General features: G+C 42.1%; 1 protein-coding gene across 2 annotated transcripts in view; it reads right to left on the reverse strand.

Annotated features, from left to right (window-relative positions):
* The window catches only part of LOC129862696 (voltage-dependent calcium channel subunit alpha-2/delta-4-like), a 70570-nt gene that overhangs the window by 36049 nt on the left and 16607 nt on the right, over positions 1 to 17914 (reverse strand). For both annotated transcript variants that reach the window (XM_055934590.1, XM_055934592.1), the window contains exons 8-24: positions 17696 to 17846; positions 17358 to 17432; positions 15726 to 15815; positions 15474 to 15587; positions 15032 to 15244; positions 14322 to 14399; positions 13866 to 14021; positions 3298 to 3384; positions 2674 to 2745; positions 2491 to 2552; positions 2317 to 2384; positions 2184 to 2229; positions 1852 to 1949; positions 1516 to 1609; positions 1270 to 1362; positions 908 to 1050; positions 26 to 97 (exon numbers count right to left, since the gene is read on the reverse strand). In XM_055934590.1, coding sequence (XP_055790565.1) covers positions 26 to 97; positions 908 to 1050; positions 1270 to 1362; positions 1516 to 1609; positions 1852 to 1949; positions 2184 to 2229; positions 2317 to 2384; positions 2491 to 2552; positions 2674 to 2745; positions 3298 to 3384; positions 13866 to 14021; positions 14322 to 14399; positions 15032 to 15244; positions 15474 to 15587; positions 15726 to 15815; positions 17358 to 17432; positions 17696 to 17846 — 1712 coding nt within the window. The remainder of the gene's footprint in view (positions 1 to 25; positions 98 to 907; positions 1051 to 1269; positions 1363 to 1515; positions 1610 to 1851; positions 1950 to 2183; positions 2230 to 2316; positions 2385 to 2490; positions 2553 to 2673; positions 2746 to 3297; positions 3385 to 13865; positions 14022 to 14321; positions 14400 to 15031; positions 15245 to 15473; positions 15588 to 15725; positions 15816 to 17357; positions 17433 to 17695; positions 17847 to 17914) is intronic.

Consider the following 17914-nt stretch of genomic DNA (forward strand, 5'->3'; position numbering starts at 1 on the left):
AGAGTTAAAGACAGCAGAAGCTTACCTCCAGCCATGGCTGTCTTGCCTCCCGATGACACAGTCACAGCTGTGACAGCTATGACATACTTCGACACCCCTGTCACAACAGAATCAACAATCAGTCTCACACCACCTCTGCAGTGGCATACTGCAGTTTCGCGGACCCCCCCCCAGGTCTGAGAAACCCCCCTCCAACCCAGCTAGCTTCCTACAATTCTACACATTTTGCAAATAGAAAAATGTGCCGTTTTACAGCTAATATCATGCTATTCTACACATTTTGCAATGAGGCTTAGAGAATTTTGCATTTTTAAAGCTAATTTCCTGCTATTCTACCATTTTTGCATGAGGCTGAGAGAACATTTAGCAGTTTTACAGCTAATTTCCTGCAATTCTTTTTTTTATTTTTACATGGCTTATGACATGTTCATATCCTATCTGGGGAAGTGGGGAGGGGAACCAAAGAGATTCTATTACTTATCATAAACCCTTGAAGTTCCAGAATGGGTGGGAAATGGCAGCCATATTGGTCAGGGAGAAATCCAAACCAGTCTAATGAGAATGAATGGCAGTAGAGACATAGTCCTGATTTTACTTACGCAAGAGCCTGTGGGACCGTGGTACGCAAGTTAACCTCTGACCTATTGTATGTCTGTATATTAGAGTTAGGGTCAATTCAGCTAAAATTCCTGCCAGTTTGGGTTTGATTATGACATTTCTCAATAGTGATTCCACTCAATTCCTAAATTGACTGGGTAGAAGACAGAATTCACTAGACCGGTGCCAGGTCGGCTTACCAACACCTATGGTCATTGTCATGACAAGTGTTGGTAAGACAGCACGAACAGATGTGTGACCAGGCTAGGAATTGAACTCAACCATGGATCACATGGTAGGCCTACAGTACCTGTCTTGTCTTTGTTATCGTTGTCCTCCACCGGCATGTAGTAGAGGAATCTTCCGGGAGGGTTCTCCATGGCCAGACGGTACCACAGGGGGAAGTGGTCCATGGTGAACAGGTTGTCCTTATCCGCTGGAGTCAGGAACTTCCTTTGGAGGAGGAAGTTAAGAGAGATCAAATTCCTTGTTCGTATTCATTAGTGCACAATGTAGCAAAACGTTTTGCAACGCAAAAAAACATTGTTTCTTATTGGACAAGTTCAGGTAAGCCTTCCTGTTTCTTTAATTTGGTGCCTAGTGAATACGTCTGTGCTCAAAGGACACAGTGAATGTATATAATGCAGGGCTAATGTAGGTTGTTTGACTCACTTGGCGACCCTGGTCTCCATGCCGGTGTATCTGGTCAGCCGGATGATGCCAGAGCGAGTTCCCAGGAAGGCTGTCTCCACACCCGCCTCCATCCTGAACATACACAAATACACAGATTGGTCTTTAATGCACTTAAACACACATGCACACACATATGCACATACGCATGCGCACACACAACACACACACATAAATACTAGCTAACATAAAATGACATTTGTGAAATTAATAATTTTGTAGTTTTACCCAGATGCATTGAGCATTATTGCCTGCCAGTAGGCTTCTAAGGGGGCTGTCACCACAGCATCAAACAGGGTCTGCTGCAGCAGCACCTCGTCACCTGGAAGTCACAGACACTCAGTCAACATCAAACCTGACATCTGCCTGATATTATATTTGTTTATTTGTCTTAATAATAGTCTTTATTATCCCCATTAGCCGATGCCCTCTCAACCGCTAGTCTTCCTGTGGATCCACAAAAAAAGGTTTGGATTTAGGGTTAGGGTAACATTAGCATTGGGGTTAGCGCTGAATAAATGGTTATCTTTGGAGGATGGAGCAGGTTGTAGAGACAGTACTCACACTCCAGGTCAGGCTCCTTCCCCTGCAGGTAGCGAATGACAGCCTGGAGCTGAGAGTATTTGCGGTGGTGAGGGTCAATGTCTGTCTCACAGTATGTCCTGAACAGAAAGGATACAGTACGCCCTGAATGGAGGATGGGTTTTCACTCCATTAAGTCCAAGGGCCATTAAAGGCCAATGAAGTATTACAGTCCAATACTCTATCATTTAGAGTATTAGAGTTCAATACCCATTGATTTAGATTATTACAATTCAATCATTTAAGCATTACACTCCAACAATCTATAATCTATAATATTATTGTCCAATTTTCATTTATTTATCCATGCTTACCAGTCAGCGGCTATGGATAGATCAGGGGACGTCAGGTCATGCAAGCCTGAGAGGAGATTGGATGAAAACCAGTCACTAAACCAGATTGTTCTGCAGTAGATGAGTGGCAGAGAGAGTGGCCAATGGCACTTACCCTCTTCCACAGAGACCGTCCCCATGAACATCAGCTGTCCGTGACCTCTGGTCAGCACCATACCAAAACTGTGTAGGGAAATACATAAGGTACAATGTGGAGTGAGATGTTCAATGACTTTATTCAATCTAATAGGCCAATATTCCACACTCACTAACCTAGTATCACATTTACCTGAATGGGGTGTCGTTGATGGTTGTGTAGAAATAGTCATTTGTTAAGAACATAGGCCTTTTCTGTTGTAAATAAAACATTTGAAATGTGTTGTGAGACAGTTGTTACAATCAACATTATTAAATCCTTTTACATAAACCACCGAGCCACATTTAATCTCCCCACACACAAGGTCTCACTTACCGCTTTGTCCACTGATGCTCTCATGTTTAAGGACAGAGTGCCCGTCTCCCCTTTCACCATGGCTGTCCTCAGCTGGAAAGAACAGACACATTAAGGAACACAATCTCTGTTGAACTTTTATTCAGTTACCTTACCAGCACAGTTAAAAGCCCAGAACAATACATTCATACCTAGAATAGGTACAGCTGTTCTACTGCATTGACTATATTAATTGTGTTGTCGGTGAATAATGTGATATAGTATGCACAGTATATGTGCAAGGGCGGACTTTGCTATGTTTCAAAGGTTTCAAATGAAACTACCCCACTGACTGATTTTTTAATGCAAATGTGTTAAAAACAACTTTATATAGGCTGTGTTTAAAAATAACCTGGAATTAAAATCGTACATAGAATAAATATTTTCAATGATCATTGCAGGTAATATCCTAAGGAAAATTCCCATTAATGGAATTTTTAAACCGGCCCCCAAATCGCTAAGCCCGCCCCTGTACATGTGTATTCTGTGTTTCCTTCCTGTTTTATACCCAGCCTCACTCATTTGTTGTTTATTATTGTAAAGCATCTTTGGTTTTAGAAAAGCGCTATAGAAGATCTATGTATTATTATTACTGCTAATACTCACTGTCTCATCTATGTCCTCCCACTCCACCTCGGCCAGGTCCACACTGTTGTAGTTGGGCTTGGGTTTCAGCTTCTTACCATCTTTATACTGCGGGACAGGAGAGGAGAAGATGAGGAAGACAATATGGGGGAAAAGATCAAGAAGAGGACAGATAGAACCTCAGCTGTCTGTATGTGTGTGTGTGTTCTGTAAGATGAGAGGATCACTTAGGCCAAATGTGTTTAATGGGCATCTCTGTGACACGGTATCCTGAATCCAAAGGCTCCATGTCAACCACCGGCTCCAAATGAAACAAGTAGGCGTGTTATTGACCACTTAACCTTGCCACCCAGAATCACATCTCATTGTTGCCTGGGAGGGACAAGCTGAAGCTGTCAAAAAAGAAAGGCTTGTTTTCATTACCTGTTGCAAAACTATTTGCTACACAGTAAGAGCTCTATTCAATCATTCAATCAGAGGTTCAGCTTTGCAGCATGATTGAATTTTAAAAGGCAATGTTCTTGCTTTAGTGGAGACTACATTCATGGTAAACGCTACATATGTCAGAACAAACGGAAACTACCTTTACATTTCTATCGTGGAATCTGTAGAGCTGAGCAGAGACCTAAATCAAGGATAGTTGAAATCAGTGTTAAATGAATTAGGGTGATACGCTCCCTGGTGTTGATAACTGGAGTTCATTGGGATGCAGTACTTTTAACTCCATGTAGAGTAACCAGAGACAGGGAGTTGCATCTATGGAGTTAACCAAAGATGTGGGAGGGGCCTTATTGTCATATTTCTCAGCATGCTCTGTTGCAGGTTGATTTGAACCTGCTGGATACCTCCTGCAATTTGGCTTGAAACAGAGATTGGATATCACATTGCAAACCACCAGAAATAATAAGAAATATGGAAGTAAGGCTTTACACCCTTACAACTCAAATGAAGTAAAGAAATGTACTCTGCTGTAGTTGATTGTTAATTCAAAACAACACAGAAAATAGTCAAATGGAAGGGAGTTGATTTAAAAACAACACTTAAACTAGTAAAATGGCAATTGGAGTCAAATTTAAGCAACTCTGAGAGTTGGATATTTACTCAATTTAGTGTCGTTTAAACACCAAAAATATCAACACCATGACCCGAGGAATTTTAACACAAAATAGGGGTGGGACCATATAAACCCCCAAATAGTGTTAAAGCTGCAATACAGTGCATTCGGAAAGTATTCAGACCCTTGACTTTTCCACATTTTGTTACGTTACAGACTTATTTTAAAATAGATTCAATAGTTTTTTTCCTTCATCAATTTACACACAATACCCCCTAATGAAACTGAAATACCTTATTCACTTAAGTATTCAGACCCTATGAGACTCGAAATTGAGCTCAGGTGCATCCTGTTTCCACTGATCATCCTTGAGACGTTTTAACAACTTGATTGGAGTCCACATGTGATAAATTCAATTGATTGGACATGATTTGGAAAGGCATACACCTGTCTATAAAAAGTTCCACAGTTGACAGTGCATGTCTGAGCAAAAACCATGCCATGAGGTCAAAGGAATTGTCCGTAGAGCTACGAGACAGGATTGTGTCGAGGAACAGATCTGTGGAAGGGTGCCATAAAAATTCTACAGCATTGAAGGTCCCCAAGAACAGTGTCCTCCATCAATCTTAAATGGAAGAAGTTTGGAGCCACCAAGACTCTTCCTAGAGCTGGCCACACGGCCAAACTGAGCAATCGGGGAGAAGGACCTTGGTCAGGGAGGTGGCCAAAAACCTGATGGTCACTCTGAAAGAGGTCCAGAGTTCCTCTGTGGAGATGAGAGAACCTTCCAGAAGGACAACCATCTCTGCAGCACTCCACCAATCAGCCCTTTAGGGTAGAGTGGTCAGACAGAAGCCACTCCTCAGTAAAAGGCACATGACAGCCCCCATGAGAAACAAGATTCTCTGTTCTGATGAAACCAAGTTTAACTCTTTGGCCTGAATGCGAAGCGTCACATCTGGAGGAAACCTGGCACCATACCTACGTGAAGCATGGAGGTGGCAGCATCATACTGTGGGAATGTTTTTCAGCGGCAGGGACCGGGATCAGGATCAAGGGTGAGATGCATGGAGCAAAGTACAGAGATATCTTTGATGAAAACCTGCTCCAGAGCACGCAGGACCTGACTGGGGTGAAGGTTCACCTTCCAAGAGGAGAACGACCCTAATCACACAGTGAAGACAATGCAAATAGCTGTAGCTCTCCCCTTCCAACCTGACAGAGCTTGAGAGTATCTGCATAGAAGAATGGGAGAAACTCCCCAAATATAGATGTGCCAAGCTTGTAGTGTCATACCTAAGAAGACTCAAGGCTGTAATCACTGCCAAAGGTGCTTCAACAAAGTACTGAGTAAGGGTCTGAATACTTACGTAAATGTGATATTTCATTTTTTTTTAAATAAATTTGCAAACATTTCTAAAAACCTGTTTTTATGGGGTATTGTGTGTAAAATAATGTAATACATTTTAGAATAAGGCTGTGATGTAACAAAATGTGTAAATGTCAAGGGGTCTGAATACTTCCCGAATTAACTGTATGTAACTTTTTGGGCGACTTGACCAAATTCACATGTGTTTTATAGATCTGTCCTTCTCATTGAAAGCAAGTCTAAGATGCGGTATACATGTTCTGTGTGAGCTATTTCTATGCTTCCCGTTCTTAAGTTTAGTTTTGTGTCTCTTACTTTTCGGTTTGGTACACCAGCTTTAAACAGCTGAAAATACAATATTTTTTTGTGCTGAAAAATATATTTCACAGCGGTTTAGATGGTAGAATGAGTCTCTATACTATACTTGCTTGTTTTGTCACATAAAATGAAATTAAGAAAAATCAGGAAATGATGGAGAGATTTCTGCATAGTGCGTCTTTAAATTTGACTCCGTAAGAGTTGAATTAACTTTTGCGATTGTACTGTGTGTGGTGTGCAATAATGAATACGACCCTGCACTGTGACGCTCTAGATGTTGAGCATGATGCTGTCACAAGACACTTTTTAACCATGTAATGGATTTATTAATGTTCTGATCAACAACCAATCAGTGATTCTTTACAAAATCTGTGACTTGAACACAGAGGGCTCTATTTTAACAAACCTGACACAAAGGTACATCTTAGCACTGGCAGTAGCACTATAGGTCTGGGGGTGTCAGAAATATTTTTGCTCTTTTCACAGAGGGACTTATGAGCTCAATACCTGGCGGTGGCGTGAAAGGGCTGGGTTTTGATGAAAACATTTATTGGAGGTGTGACGAGGGTTTGGCCACTCACTGACCAATCAATGCGTTTCATGGCTTAATACTGCATGTTGTTGTCTCAAGTTCTTGACGGTATTTTCATTGTCATCAACTCCAATTCAGCTGGGGGATATTCTCATTGAGTCTGTTATACTACAGTTTATTATACTACGGTTTATTAAATAGCATAGGCTACAGTAACGAGTAATAACAATATATAAATATAAAATACATCCAGTGTTTGCTCAATATGTTTGGAGTGTTGACAGTCAACATAGTTGAAATTGGCTTCAATGAGCATAGGCATATCTAAGCATTGCACTGCTCCTCAAATAAAAAAGACTAGGTTCCCATAAATTGTATTGTATGTGCGAGGAACGTTTTCAATAAGCAAGAAATATCCTAGGCCTACCGTTGATATGGCGTTATATGACTGAATAATTGAAATATGTTTGGTGGAGCGCATCTTTGTAACCTGACAAGAGGCGCTCTTTGGAAATGGGGATGGATACAAGCCGAATGGAGTATGCACTGCAGGTAGGCCTATGTGAATTGTGAATAATGCAAAAGCATGACGGCAAAAGCCTAATTTAGAAACCTTTTATGGATAGGCTCCTTTGCTAATGCATGGCCAGGACAAGAAATCCACCCGACGCATTGCTGTTGAAACAGCTTTCATTATAATAGGGTAAGGGTAGCCTACTGAAGGCTTGTTTTTCGATCAGATGAAAGGGGAGGGGGGTTACAGGAAAATAACTTCAATGTTTCTAAATAGGGTCACAACGCTCAGCTCGTCTCTCGCTCCATGATGAGCAAATGGACATGTGGCCTACATGAGTGGTTTTATGTACATCCAAAATAATAACAGGAGCTGGCTTAAATAATGTAAGCCTTCAGATAAAAAGGGGAAGTCCGCTCACATTTTTGATGCTCCCAAACGTCTAACACAGCTTTGTAGATAGAGATTTATTTGAAAGCGACCCTTTATCGATAGACTTGACTACTTGGCGAATGCATTGGGCAGGACAAAAGCAGGAGGGGAGGCTATGCTTGGTTTTGAATCAATTGAAACTAATTGGGGAAAAACATAATTTTTTATGTTTCTAAATACTAGCTTAATGGGTACAAAAAGCACATCTCTATTGTTCCATGCACATATGGGCAGTGTGTATCATGTCTGGATAGGCTGTGCTTCCTCTGTCAAAATCCGTGCCATAACCAGTCATGTAACCGCTAAGACCAGGTATTGGTTGGTCTAAAATATCCCCACCAGCACAGCCTGACATTGGCACTTTGGTGCACGTTTTATAACGACACACATCAGATATTCCCACTCCTCCCACCTCAGCGCAAGAGAGCTCCTACAAGACAGGTCAATTACCAATCCTGGCACAAGTGATCGAAAATAGCCAAGCGCCAGAGGAAATTGCCAAGGAGCGTGCGTTTGACACTTGCGCTGGCTTAACGCCAGCTGAAAATAAAGCCCTGACATTGTCGTGAGGTTAAACTGTTTGGGCGGTTTGAGCAGGTCCATTGACAATGATGATTGATGGAGCTGGGAAGAGCATAGACTGGTCTGGGACCAGGCTAAGCTGAACATGCATTTCCTTTGAGTAGACATGGATTGATAAGAATTGTGGTTGAATGTGTTATAGTTCATCAATCACTGTTGAATGACCTCCCACCAAAGGGCTGCATACACGGAGTACGTCGTAGAAGATACATCTGCTGAGTCCGAGGACTGCAAACACTTGGCACTTTCCCTCCAAGATCTAAGGACTACTGTACTACTGCAACTGATCAGTCAGTCCTACACCATGGCTTCAACAACGCTCAACAGTATCACATACTGATCAGTCAGTCCTATACCATGGCTTCAACAACGCTCAACAGTACCACATACTGATCAGTCAGTCCTACACCATGGCTTCAACAACGCTCAACAGTATCACATACTGATCAGTCAGTCCTATACCATGGCTTCAACAACGCTCAACAGTATCACATACTGATCAGTCAGTCCTACACCATGGCTTCAACAACGCTCAACAGTATCACATACTGATCAGTCAGTCCTACACCATGGCTTCAACAACGCTCAACAGTACCACATACTGATCAGTCAGTCCTACACCATGGCTTCAACAACGCTCAACAGTATCACATACTGATCAGTCAGTCCTACACCATGGCTTCAACAACGCTCAACAGTATCACATACTGATCAGTCAGTCCTACACCATGGCTTCAACAACGCTCAACAGTATCACATACTGATCAGTCAGTCCTATACCATGGCTTCAACAACGCTCAACAGTATCACATACTGATCAGTCAGTCCTACACCATGGCTTCAACAACGCTCAACAGTATCACATACTGATCAGTCAGTCCTACACCATGGCTTCAACAACGCTCAACAGTACCACATACTGATCAGTCAGTCCTATACCATGGCTTCAACAACGCTCAACAGTATCACATACTGATCAGTCAGTCCTATACCATGGCTTCAACAACGCTCAACAGTATCACATACTGATCAGTCAGTCCTACACCATGGCTTCAACAACGCTCAACAGTATCACATACTGATCAGTCAGTCCTACACCATGGCTTCAACAACGCTCAACAGTATCACATACTGATCAGTCAGTCCTACACCATGGCTTCAACAACGCTCAACAGTACCGCATACTCTTTCTACATCTTTTTTTTCTGGTACATCGTTGAAGGGAAAACCTTTTTCTTTCTGATGCTTTTCATTCTATTTCTCCTCACTCGGGCGATAAACAGCTACCTACTCATTGGATTGATGAGACTTAAGGAGTGCTTCTGGCAGCCGTCCTACACCTTAATCTGTTGGCTTTATCACAGCATTATTACAGCGTTCCCTGTGTTGTACGCTCTTCTGTTCCAACGTACTAGCATTTTTGGGGGTCCCAGCTCGTAACAGTGGATCTGGGCCGATTCCGGCTGAGAGTCGGGGGGCACTCGGCTGAGAGTCAGACTCGGCCGACGTCATGTGGCCCGAGTCTGGGACGCCTTTGTCAGTATTACTTATGGCGAGGATGCGGGGATTGAGTTCGGGACGATTCCGGTGAAAGTTATCTGGCCCAAATGTATTACTTGGGGCTCGGGCTAATTGGGGCTACTCTCTGGCAAATGATTACATGGGCTGTTTTATATAATTAACATTTAATTATTTATTGATCAAAAAATACAATTAACATTTAAATGTCCTGTGTAGTATTTAAGTATTTTGATACGTTGTGCAAGGCAATTGATAAGCATTGAAAACTTTCTGGATGGAGCCTCCCGAGTGGCTTAGCGGTCTAAGACACTGCATCGCAGTGCAAACTGCGTTGTTACATATGCTGGTTGTTACATATGTTCCTGGCCGCACCCGCCCAGGAGACCCATGAGGCGACGCACAATTGGCCCAGCGTCGTCCGAGTTAGGGGAGGGTTTGGCCGGCCGGGATGTCCTTGTCCCATCGTGCTGTAGCAACTCCTGTAGCGGGCCAGGCCCATGCACGCTGACACAGTCACCAGGTGTATTGTGCTTCCTCTGACACAAAATGTTTTTTTGTGGATGGGTATAATTTGTATGTATAAAATGTATAATAATATATAAAATTACTAAATCAGGTAAATATGTATACATTTATTTAAATTTGCATCTGGCCACTTCTGGGGGGATTCTGGTAAGATGCCGGCAAAGTCGACTGAATTCCAGTAGACGGAAATGGCCCGATGCACTTGGGCCGATTCTTGGCAGTCATTCATTTTGATTCTGGTCCATGGTCCAAAATTCCTCTTGACTGTTGTGCAGGTCTGATCCAGAAACTACAGAAACTGCAGACTGTGTTTGTTTATTGTTGTGACCTAGATGAAGATCAGATTGTTTATGAAATTGCTTATACCAGTTACTAATAAGCATGCACCCATTAAGAAAATTTCTGTAAACTGTTAAATCCCCAATGATTGATGAGGAAATTGAAAAATTGTATGCCTGAGAGGGATGAGGCAAAAGGAATGACAAATAAGTCTGTCTGCATAACCAATTGGCAAACGTACTGCAAATTGACAAATCATGTGACTAAACTGAATATGAAGAAGAACAAACTATACTATGAAACAAAGATAGATTAATTGAAGAATGATAGTAAAAAGCTTTGGCGAAGCTTAAATAAAATTTTAGGCAAAAAGGCAAACTCAGCTCCACCATTCATTAAATCAGATGGCTCATTCATCACAAAACCCACTGATATTGCCAATTACTTTAATGATTGTTCATTGGCAAGATTAGCAAACTTAGGCATGACATGACAGCAACAAACATTGGCACTACACATCCAAGTATAACTGATAAAATTATGAAAGACAAGCAGTTTAATTTTGAATTCCGTAAAGTGAGTGTGGAAGAAGTGAAAAAACTATTGTTGTCTATCAACAATGACAAGCTACCGGGGTCTGACAACTTGAATGGAAAATTACTGAGAATAATAGAGGACGATATGGCCAATCCTATTTTCCATATCTTCAATCTAAGCCTACTAGAAAGTGTGTCCCCTCAGGCTTGGAGGGAAGCAAAAGTAATTCCGCTACCCAAGAATAGTAAAGCTCCCTCTACTGGCTCAAATAGCCGACCAATCAACCTGTTACCAACCCTTAGTAAACTTTTGGAAAAAATGTGTTTGACCAGATACAATGCTATTTTACTGTAAACAAATTGACAACAGACATTCAGCCCACTTATAGGGCTGGACATTCAACAAGCACAGCACTTGCCCAAATGACTGATGATTGGCTGAGATAAATTGATGATAAAAAGATTGTGGGAGCTGTTTTGTTAGACTTCAGTGTGGCTTTTGACATTATCAATCATAGTCTGCTAATGGAAAAATGTATGTGTTGTCTTTACACCCCGTGCTATATTGTGCATAAAGAGTTTCCTGTCTAAAATAATACAGAAGGTGTTCTTTAATGGAAGGCTCTCCAACATAATCCAGGTAGAATCAGGAATTCCCCAGGGCAGCTTAGGCCCCTTACTTTTTTCAATCTTTACTAATGACATGCCACTGGCCTTCAGTAAAGCTAGCGTGGCTATGTATGCGGATGACTCAACACTATACACATCAGCTACTACAGCGAGTGAAATCACTGCAACACTTAACAAAGAGCTGCAGTTAGTTTCAGAATGGGTGGCAAGGAATAAGTTAGTCCTAAATATTTCAAAACTAAAAGCACTAAAAGCATTGTATCTGGGACAAATCATTCACTAAACCATAAACCTGAACTAAACCTTGTAATAAATAATGTGGAAATTGAGCAAGTTGAGGTGACTAAACTGCTTGGAGTAACCCTGGATTGTGAACTGTCATGGTCCAAACATGTTGAGACAACAGTAGCTAAGATGGGGAGAAGTCTGTCAATTTTTAACAACAATATTAACAAGGCAGGTCCTACAGGCTCTAGTTTTGTCGCACCTGGACTACTATTCAGTCGTGTGGTCAGGTGCCACAAAGAAGGACCTCGGAAAATTACAATTGGCTTTGAACAGGGCAGCATGGCTGTCCCTTAAATGTACACGGAGAACTAACAATAATATGCATGTAAATCTCTCCTGGCTGAAAGTGGAGGGGAGATTGACTTCATAATTACTTGTTTTTGTAAGAAGTGTTGACATGCTGAATTCACCAAGGTTCCTCTTAAGGATCGGACCCTTTTATTCAATTTTCGTCTAAAATGACATACTCAAATCTAACTGCCTATTCATATTGTTGATATCATTTGAAAGGAAACACTTTGAAGTTTGTGAAAATGTGAAATTAATGTAGGAGAATATAAAAGATAAAACAAAGAAAATACATGTGGTTATTTAATTTTTTTGTTCCATTGTCTTTGAAAGCCCAGTGTAATATTTCAGGTTTGGCGCATATTTAGATTTTGGCCACTAGATGGCAGCAGTGTATGTGCAAAGTTATAGACTAATTCAATGAACCATTGCATTTCTGTTCAAAATGTTGTATCAAGACTGCCCAAATGTGCCTAATTGGTTTATTAATACATTTTCAAGTTCATAACTGTGCACTCTCCTCAAACAATAGCATGGTATTGTTTCAGTATAGTAGCCTACTGTAAATTGGACAGTGCAGTTAGATTAACAAGAATTTAAGCTTTCTGCCCATAGCAGATGTCTATGTCCTGGGAAATGTTCTTGTTACTTACAACCTCATGCTAATCACATTAGCCTACGTTAGCTCAACCGTCCCGTGGGGGAGACACCGATCCTGTAGAGGTTTTAATGTTGCTGGACCCCAGGAAGAGCAGCAGCTAATGGGAATCCTTACTAAATACAAATACAGTTCTGGGCGTATGTACAATGAGGCACGAAAGGCTGTTGTGGCCCTCCAACTGAACAACTACCGTGCTTGTTGCACTGTAGCCTTCTACCTTTGCATGTTTTCACTGCAGCTGGTGCCAGTAATCTACCGTGTATCCTGTGTACTACTACAAGAGCAAACTGTGTCATTTCCCTTGTCTCAGCAAGGGAGTATCCTGCATGTCACAATGATTGTGTTGCTCATGGTGGCACTGTTCATCAACGCTACTGTCAATATGATCTGTAACCAAGAGTTCTGTGTAAAACAATGGAGACAGGTGGAGAGAGAGTGTTCAGGAGGAGGATGAGGAGGGTTTAGGAGTTACATCTTATACACTTATATCATAATACAGATATAAATGTTTATGTGAGTGCTATGTTCCACTGGATATGTTTGGGAAAAACATCCTATATGTGCTTTTAATATGGTTGCATGTTTGAAGTGTGTGCTCATGTGAATGCTATTGGCCACTGTATGTTTCAGGATGTTACGGAGTTGATTCTCTCGCATTATACGGCTCAATGAAGTGTCTTTCCTTTCCCATTGTGATTTGTCTTTCGCTTTCGTTCGGTTCATTTCTATTAGAAAAAAATATGTCTCTGGACTCTACAACATCAAATCGATATTATCTATATTAAAAATGGGAAAAAAGCAACCGTGTAAAAGTTTGTGATAATTGTTAAACACAATAGACCGACTGGCACTCTCAGGTAGCCTGAAACAAGTATTTGAAGGATTTGATTTGAGCCCAGGTTAGAGTTGTAGTAGTTTTTACTGTGGTAGCAGTACTGGTGACTGCAGTCATGTCTATAGTGGTAGATATAGGGACTGTAGTAGTATTAGTAGTGACTGTAATACTATAGTAGTGACTATAGTCAGAAACAAGCACAAGCTCTACAGCAGCTGAACTCACAAGAGGTCGTAGGTCAGGGTGTGCCAGGATGTAACCGTTGTTGGTGATGAGGAAGGCGTAACCATGTGGACCCAGCCTATATCTGGGAGCCAACTTCATGACCTCCAGCAGGGGGATGTCAGAACCCACCACACCCAGCAGAATCCCATGGGACAGCTGGAGGAGAAAGGGGGAGAGATGGGTTTATAACACTTTTAATGGCAACAACTACTGCAAAATGTCACTGCAACACTGCTGTATGGTACACACAGAGAGCTGATTAATCTGGTTCAAACATGTAACACATACATTTTATAGCTGTACTTTACTACAGTTGTGACCTTGTCCCCAGGCTATTGGGGAATAAGTGTCTGGTGCATGAGACTACAATTACAAATTCTACTGTTGTTACTTTGATTACCACCGTGCCTATGTTAAAAATACATTTGAATTCTAACAAAAGTTTAGTCCACTGACCGTCTCTTTCTTCTTGCTGAAGACAGGCATTGCCACGGAGGTCATGAGAAGTAAATTTTGAGCCTTTGTGGCAAAGAGCTGAAGGAGAAATGGCAACATGAATTATATTTTGTTAATCCTAAACCAAATCAAAAAGCTGTTGGTTCTGGTACTACTACTACATGTTCACTACTAATACCTGCAATAAAAATTCGCTACACTAGAGGGTGCCATATAATTGCAGTTGTTGGTAGCCTATCTTTAGCTTGGGAGAATGCATTGAATATTACCACAAAGACTAATCAGAAGAGGAATGCACTACAAGAGCTTCACTATTAGACAAGCTGTATTTCCCACAGTGGCTCTTTTACCTCCTTCGTATTGGGCAGCTGTCAGTGTTAGTGAGTGAGTGAGTGTCAGGTCCGGTGAAAGAGGTGAGGTGAGATGAGAGAATGAGCGCAGTAGCAGGACAGAAGACAAACACAGGGAGGACACATGAACAACACATTTACACAGAATGAATAAACGAATGTATTGTAACTGGCAGCACTCAGGAGAATACAGCAGACAGTTGACTTTCAAACAGGACAATGTGAGGTGACAATCATGAGGTTAAATCAAACGCAACAACAATGCTTTGCCTTTGAAGCCCAAAAAGTGCAGTTCTGTAAGAACGGCAGAACGTAGTTATTAGGCAAAGCACACTGGGTAAGTACAGCTGCCGTACTCACCACTGAGTCCATGTAGGCCTCCGTCCAGATGATGTCATGATTGTGATTGATGACCATTGGTCGACTCAAGACATGAAGGTACTCCATGACATTCTCCTGTACGTCAGCCAGAGTGGAGATGTGTGTGTAGTAACCCTTATTGTTGCAGGCTATCCACTTGGTGTTGTCCGCAAAGGTCATCTCTCTGCCTATTAGGTAAGTGAAGAGCCGCACCTGAAAGAGACAGTATTGGAGACTGATATCCAATTCAGTAAGTTCATTGAGTAAATACTGAACAGGTTACATTGTAAAGGCCGTTAGAGTAATGTCCTCTATTATAGATCTAGCTTTTCTGGGTCAGTAAGGAAATAGAGAAGTAGAGTACTGCAAATAGGTATTTCTGTAGGTCAAGTGGGTGTGTAGTTATTCATATAGAGTAAATAGTAGTTTTGCCCTACAGTACCCTGCGATCAGGCCAGTTGAACTCTTCAAACACGTCCTTGAAGTCCTCCATGGCTCCATCTGTGATCAGCATGATGGCCTGGTTGCACAGGCTGCCTTGGCCCTTGGTCGCTGCCTGGGAGGAAGCACCACACAGAGGAAGAACTGATACTGGGCCAATAGCATTTGTGTGGAAGTATGTTTGTGTGGGGGGGTGTTATGTATGTGATTGTGTGTGTGTGTGTTTGTGTGTGTGTGTGTGTTGGAGGCAAACCTCGTTCAAGATTTTGAACGATTCCTTCATGGCCTTCGCAACTTTACCCTCTCCCTTCACATGCAGCTCATCCACCAGCACCTTAAAATGCTGGATAGTGAGAGAGAGAGAGAGAGAGAGAGAGAGAGTCAGCACTTTTTATGGTGAGAATGCAACGTGAAGTACAGGCAATTGTCAATCAATCAAATGTATTTATTAAGCCCTTCTTACATCAGCTGATGTCACAAAGTGCTGTACAGAAACCCAGCCTAAAACCCCAAACAGCAAGCAATGCAGGTGTAGAAGCACGGTGGCCAGGAAAAACTCCCTAGAAAGGCCAGAACCCAGGAAGAAACCTAGAGAGGAACCAGGCTATGAGGGGTGGCCAGTCCTCTTCTGACTGTGCCGGGTGGAGATTATAACAGAACATGGCCAAGATGTTCAAATGTTCATAGATGACCAGCAGGGTCAAATAATAATGATCAATTATGCAGCACAGCACACGACAGGACAGGACAAGACAGCACAGAGCAAGACAGGATATTGTAAGGTCAAATAAACCAGTCCAGTTGACTGTATACCAAGGGAGTTTTTTTATGGCCAATATGACCTGTTTGCTGTCTCTGGTTGCTGGCTATTAATCACTCTGTGACAATTTTATTAAATACACTATGCCAATGGTTTTTGATTAATTGATTGATTAAGGACAAATGATAATGCAAATAAGGAAATGTGTATTACTGTACATTTGCTTACTTAATAACACACCTGGTAACTACACAGGCATGGTTAACCTTAACAAGAGAGAGTAATTCTTCTAGGTCCTAAGGGTAACCATAGTGCGTACCTCATTCCTGAGGTTATACCCATTAACGTGCCAGAGGCTTCCAAAATTCTCCTGAGAAGATCTGGTTGTAGGATGTAGGAGCATATTTAAAACTCAGAAAAACATTAAAAGTGTTTAAAGTGTCTGCTCATAAACCTATCAGCCCCAAGCGCAAAGTCGACGGGCCTGTCTGCCTGTCTGCCTACCTCACTGCCTGCCTGCCCCCCTGCCTGCCCCCCTGCCTGCCCCCCTGCCTGCCCCCCTGCCTGCCCCCCTGCCTGCCCCCCTGCCTGCCCAGCCCTCACTCATTTTACTATATGTTTACTGCTATGGTACAGTACATGGGCAGAGAGTGATTGATTGACAGATGAAATATAACTTTTTAGGAGGTTATACCTCTCACACATTGCACTACCTACGCACAAATCCTGCAGGCTAAAATCGTATGGATTGATTTATCAATACATTTTATGCACACAGTACATTATAATTCTGTATCATATCTAACTTTGTGTTCTACATACAGTATATATATATATATATATATATATATATATATATATATATATATTATCTACAGTAGGCTGATGGTTGCTCTCTGATCCACACTGGTCTGATGCAAGAAGTAGGGCCTAGGCCAAGAGGTGTAGCCAACTATGCCACACCTAGCCCAGAAGCATGCCTGGCAGCCAAGGGGGAACTCACTCTTCTCCCTCCATAGGGGTGTAATGTCATAATAGAACACTTTGAGTTGCTAGAGCCCTGCTGAGAGGTAAGGGCTCTGTGGCTTAGGTCCACAGTTTACCTGAAGCAGATAATGGACTTACCTCACGGTTGTCCAAATCAGCCTGCACCAGAGTGCCTTGGAAGCAGGGCTCTACGTAGCGCACGTAGTCAGTGTACTGTGAGGAGAAAAGATGACAAGCACGGGTCTTGTCAAGTCAGTCTGTAGTCCTGGCAACAGTGTACTGTAACAGTGTTGCAATGCAACAGTATTGTGCTATAAAGGGCAATGTGTATAGGTGTGATGGTGTAATGGTGTTGTCTTAGTCAACCAAAGATCAACTGAGGATGGCTGTGAATTTTTCACATTTCAATCCATGGAAATCAGAAGACCCTGTTTGAGATTGCCTGGCCATTGGTGCTTAGTGGAGGGTTGACTCACAGCAATGACGTTGACAAAGTCGTTCTCCCCCAGCGTGTCCAGGATGGTGTTGATGGTGTGTTTGGCAATGGTCATCTTCAAGCCTTTCATACTGCCACTGATGTCCACCACAATGATAATGTCCTTTGGTGAGGTGGCCGCCTGAATATACCTGGGGGACAGGGGGAGAGAAACAGGACTTTAACTCAATGGTGTATGAGAGGGTTCTACCACCACTAC

Source organism: Salvelinus fontinalis, chromosome 9, assembly GCF_029448725.1.
Source record: "Salvelinus fontinalis isolate EN_2023a chromosome 9, ASM2944872v1, whole genome shotgun sequence".
Lineage (NCBI taxonomy): Eukaryota > Metazoa > Chordata > Actinopteri > Salmoniformes > Salmonidae > Salvelinus > Salvelinus fontinalis.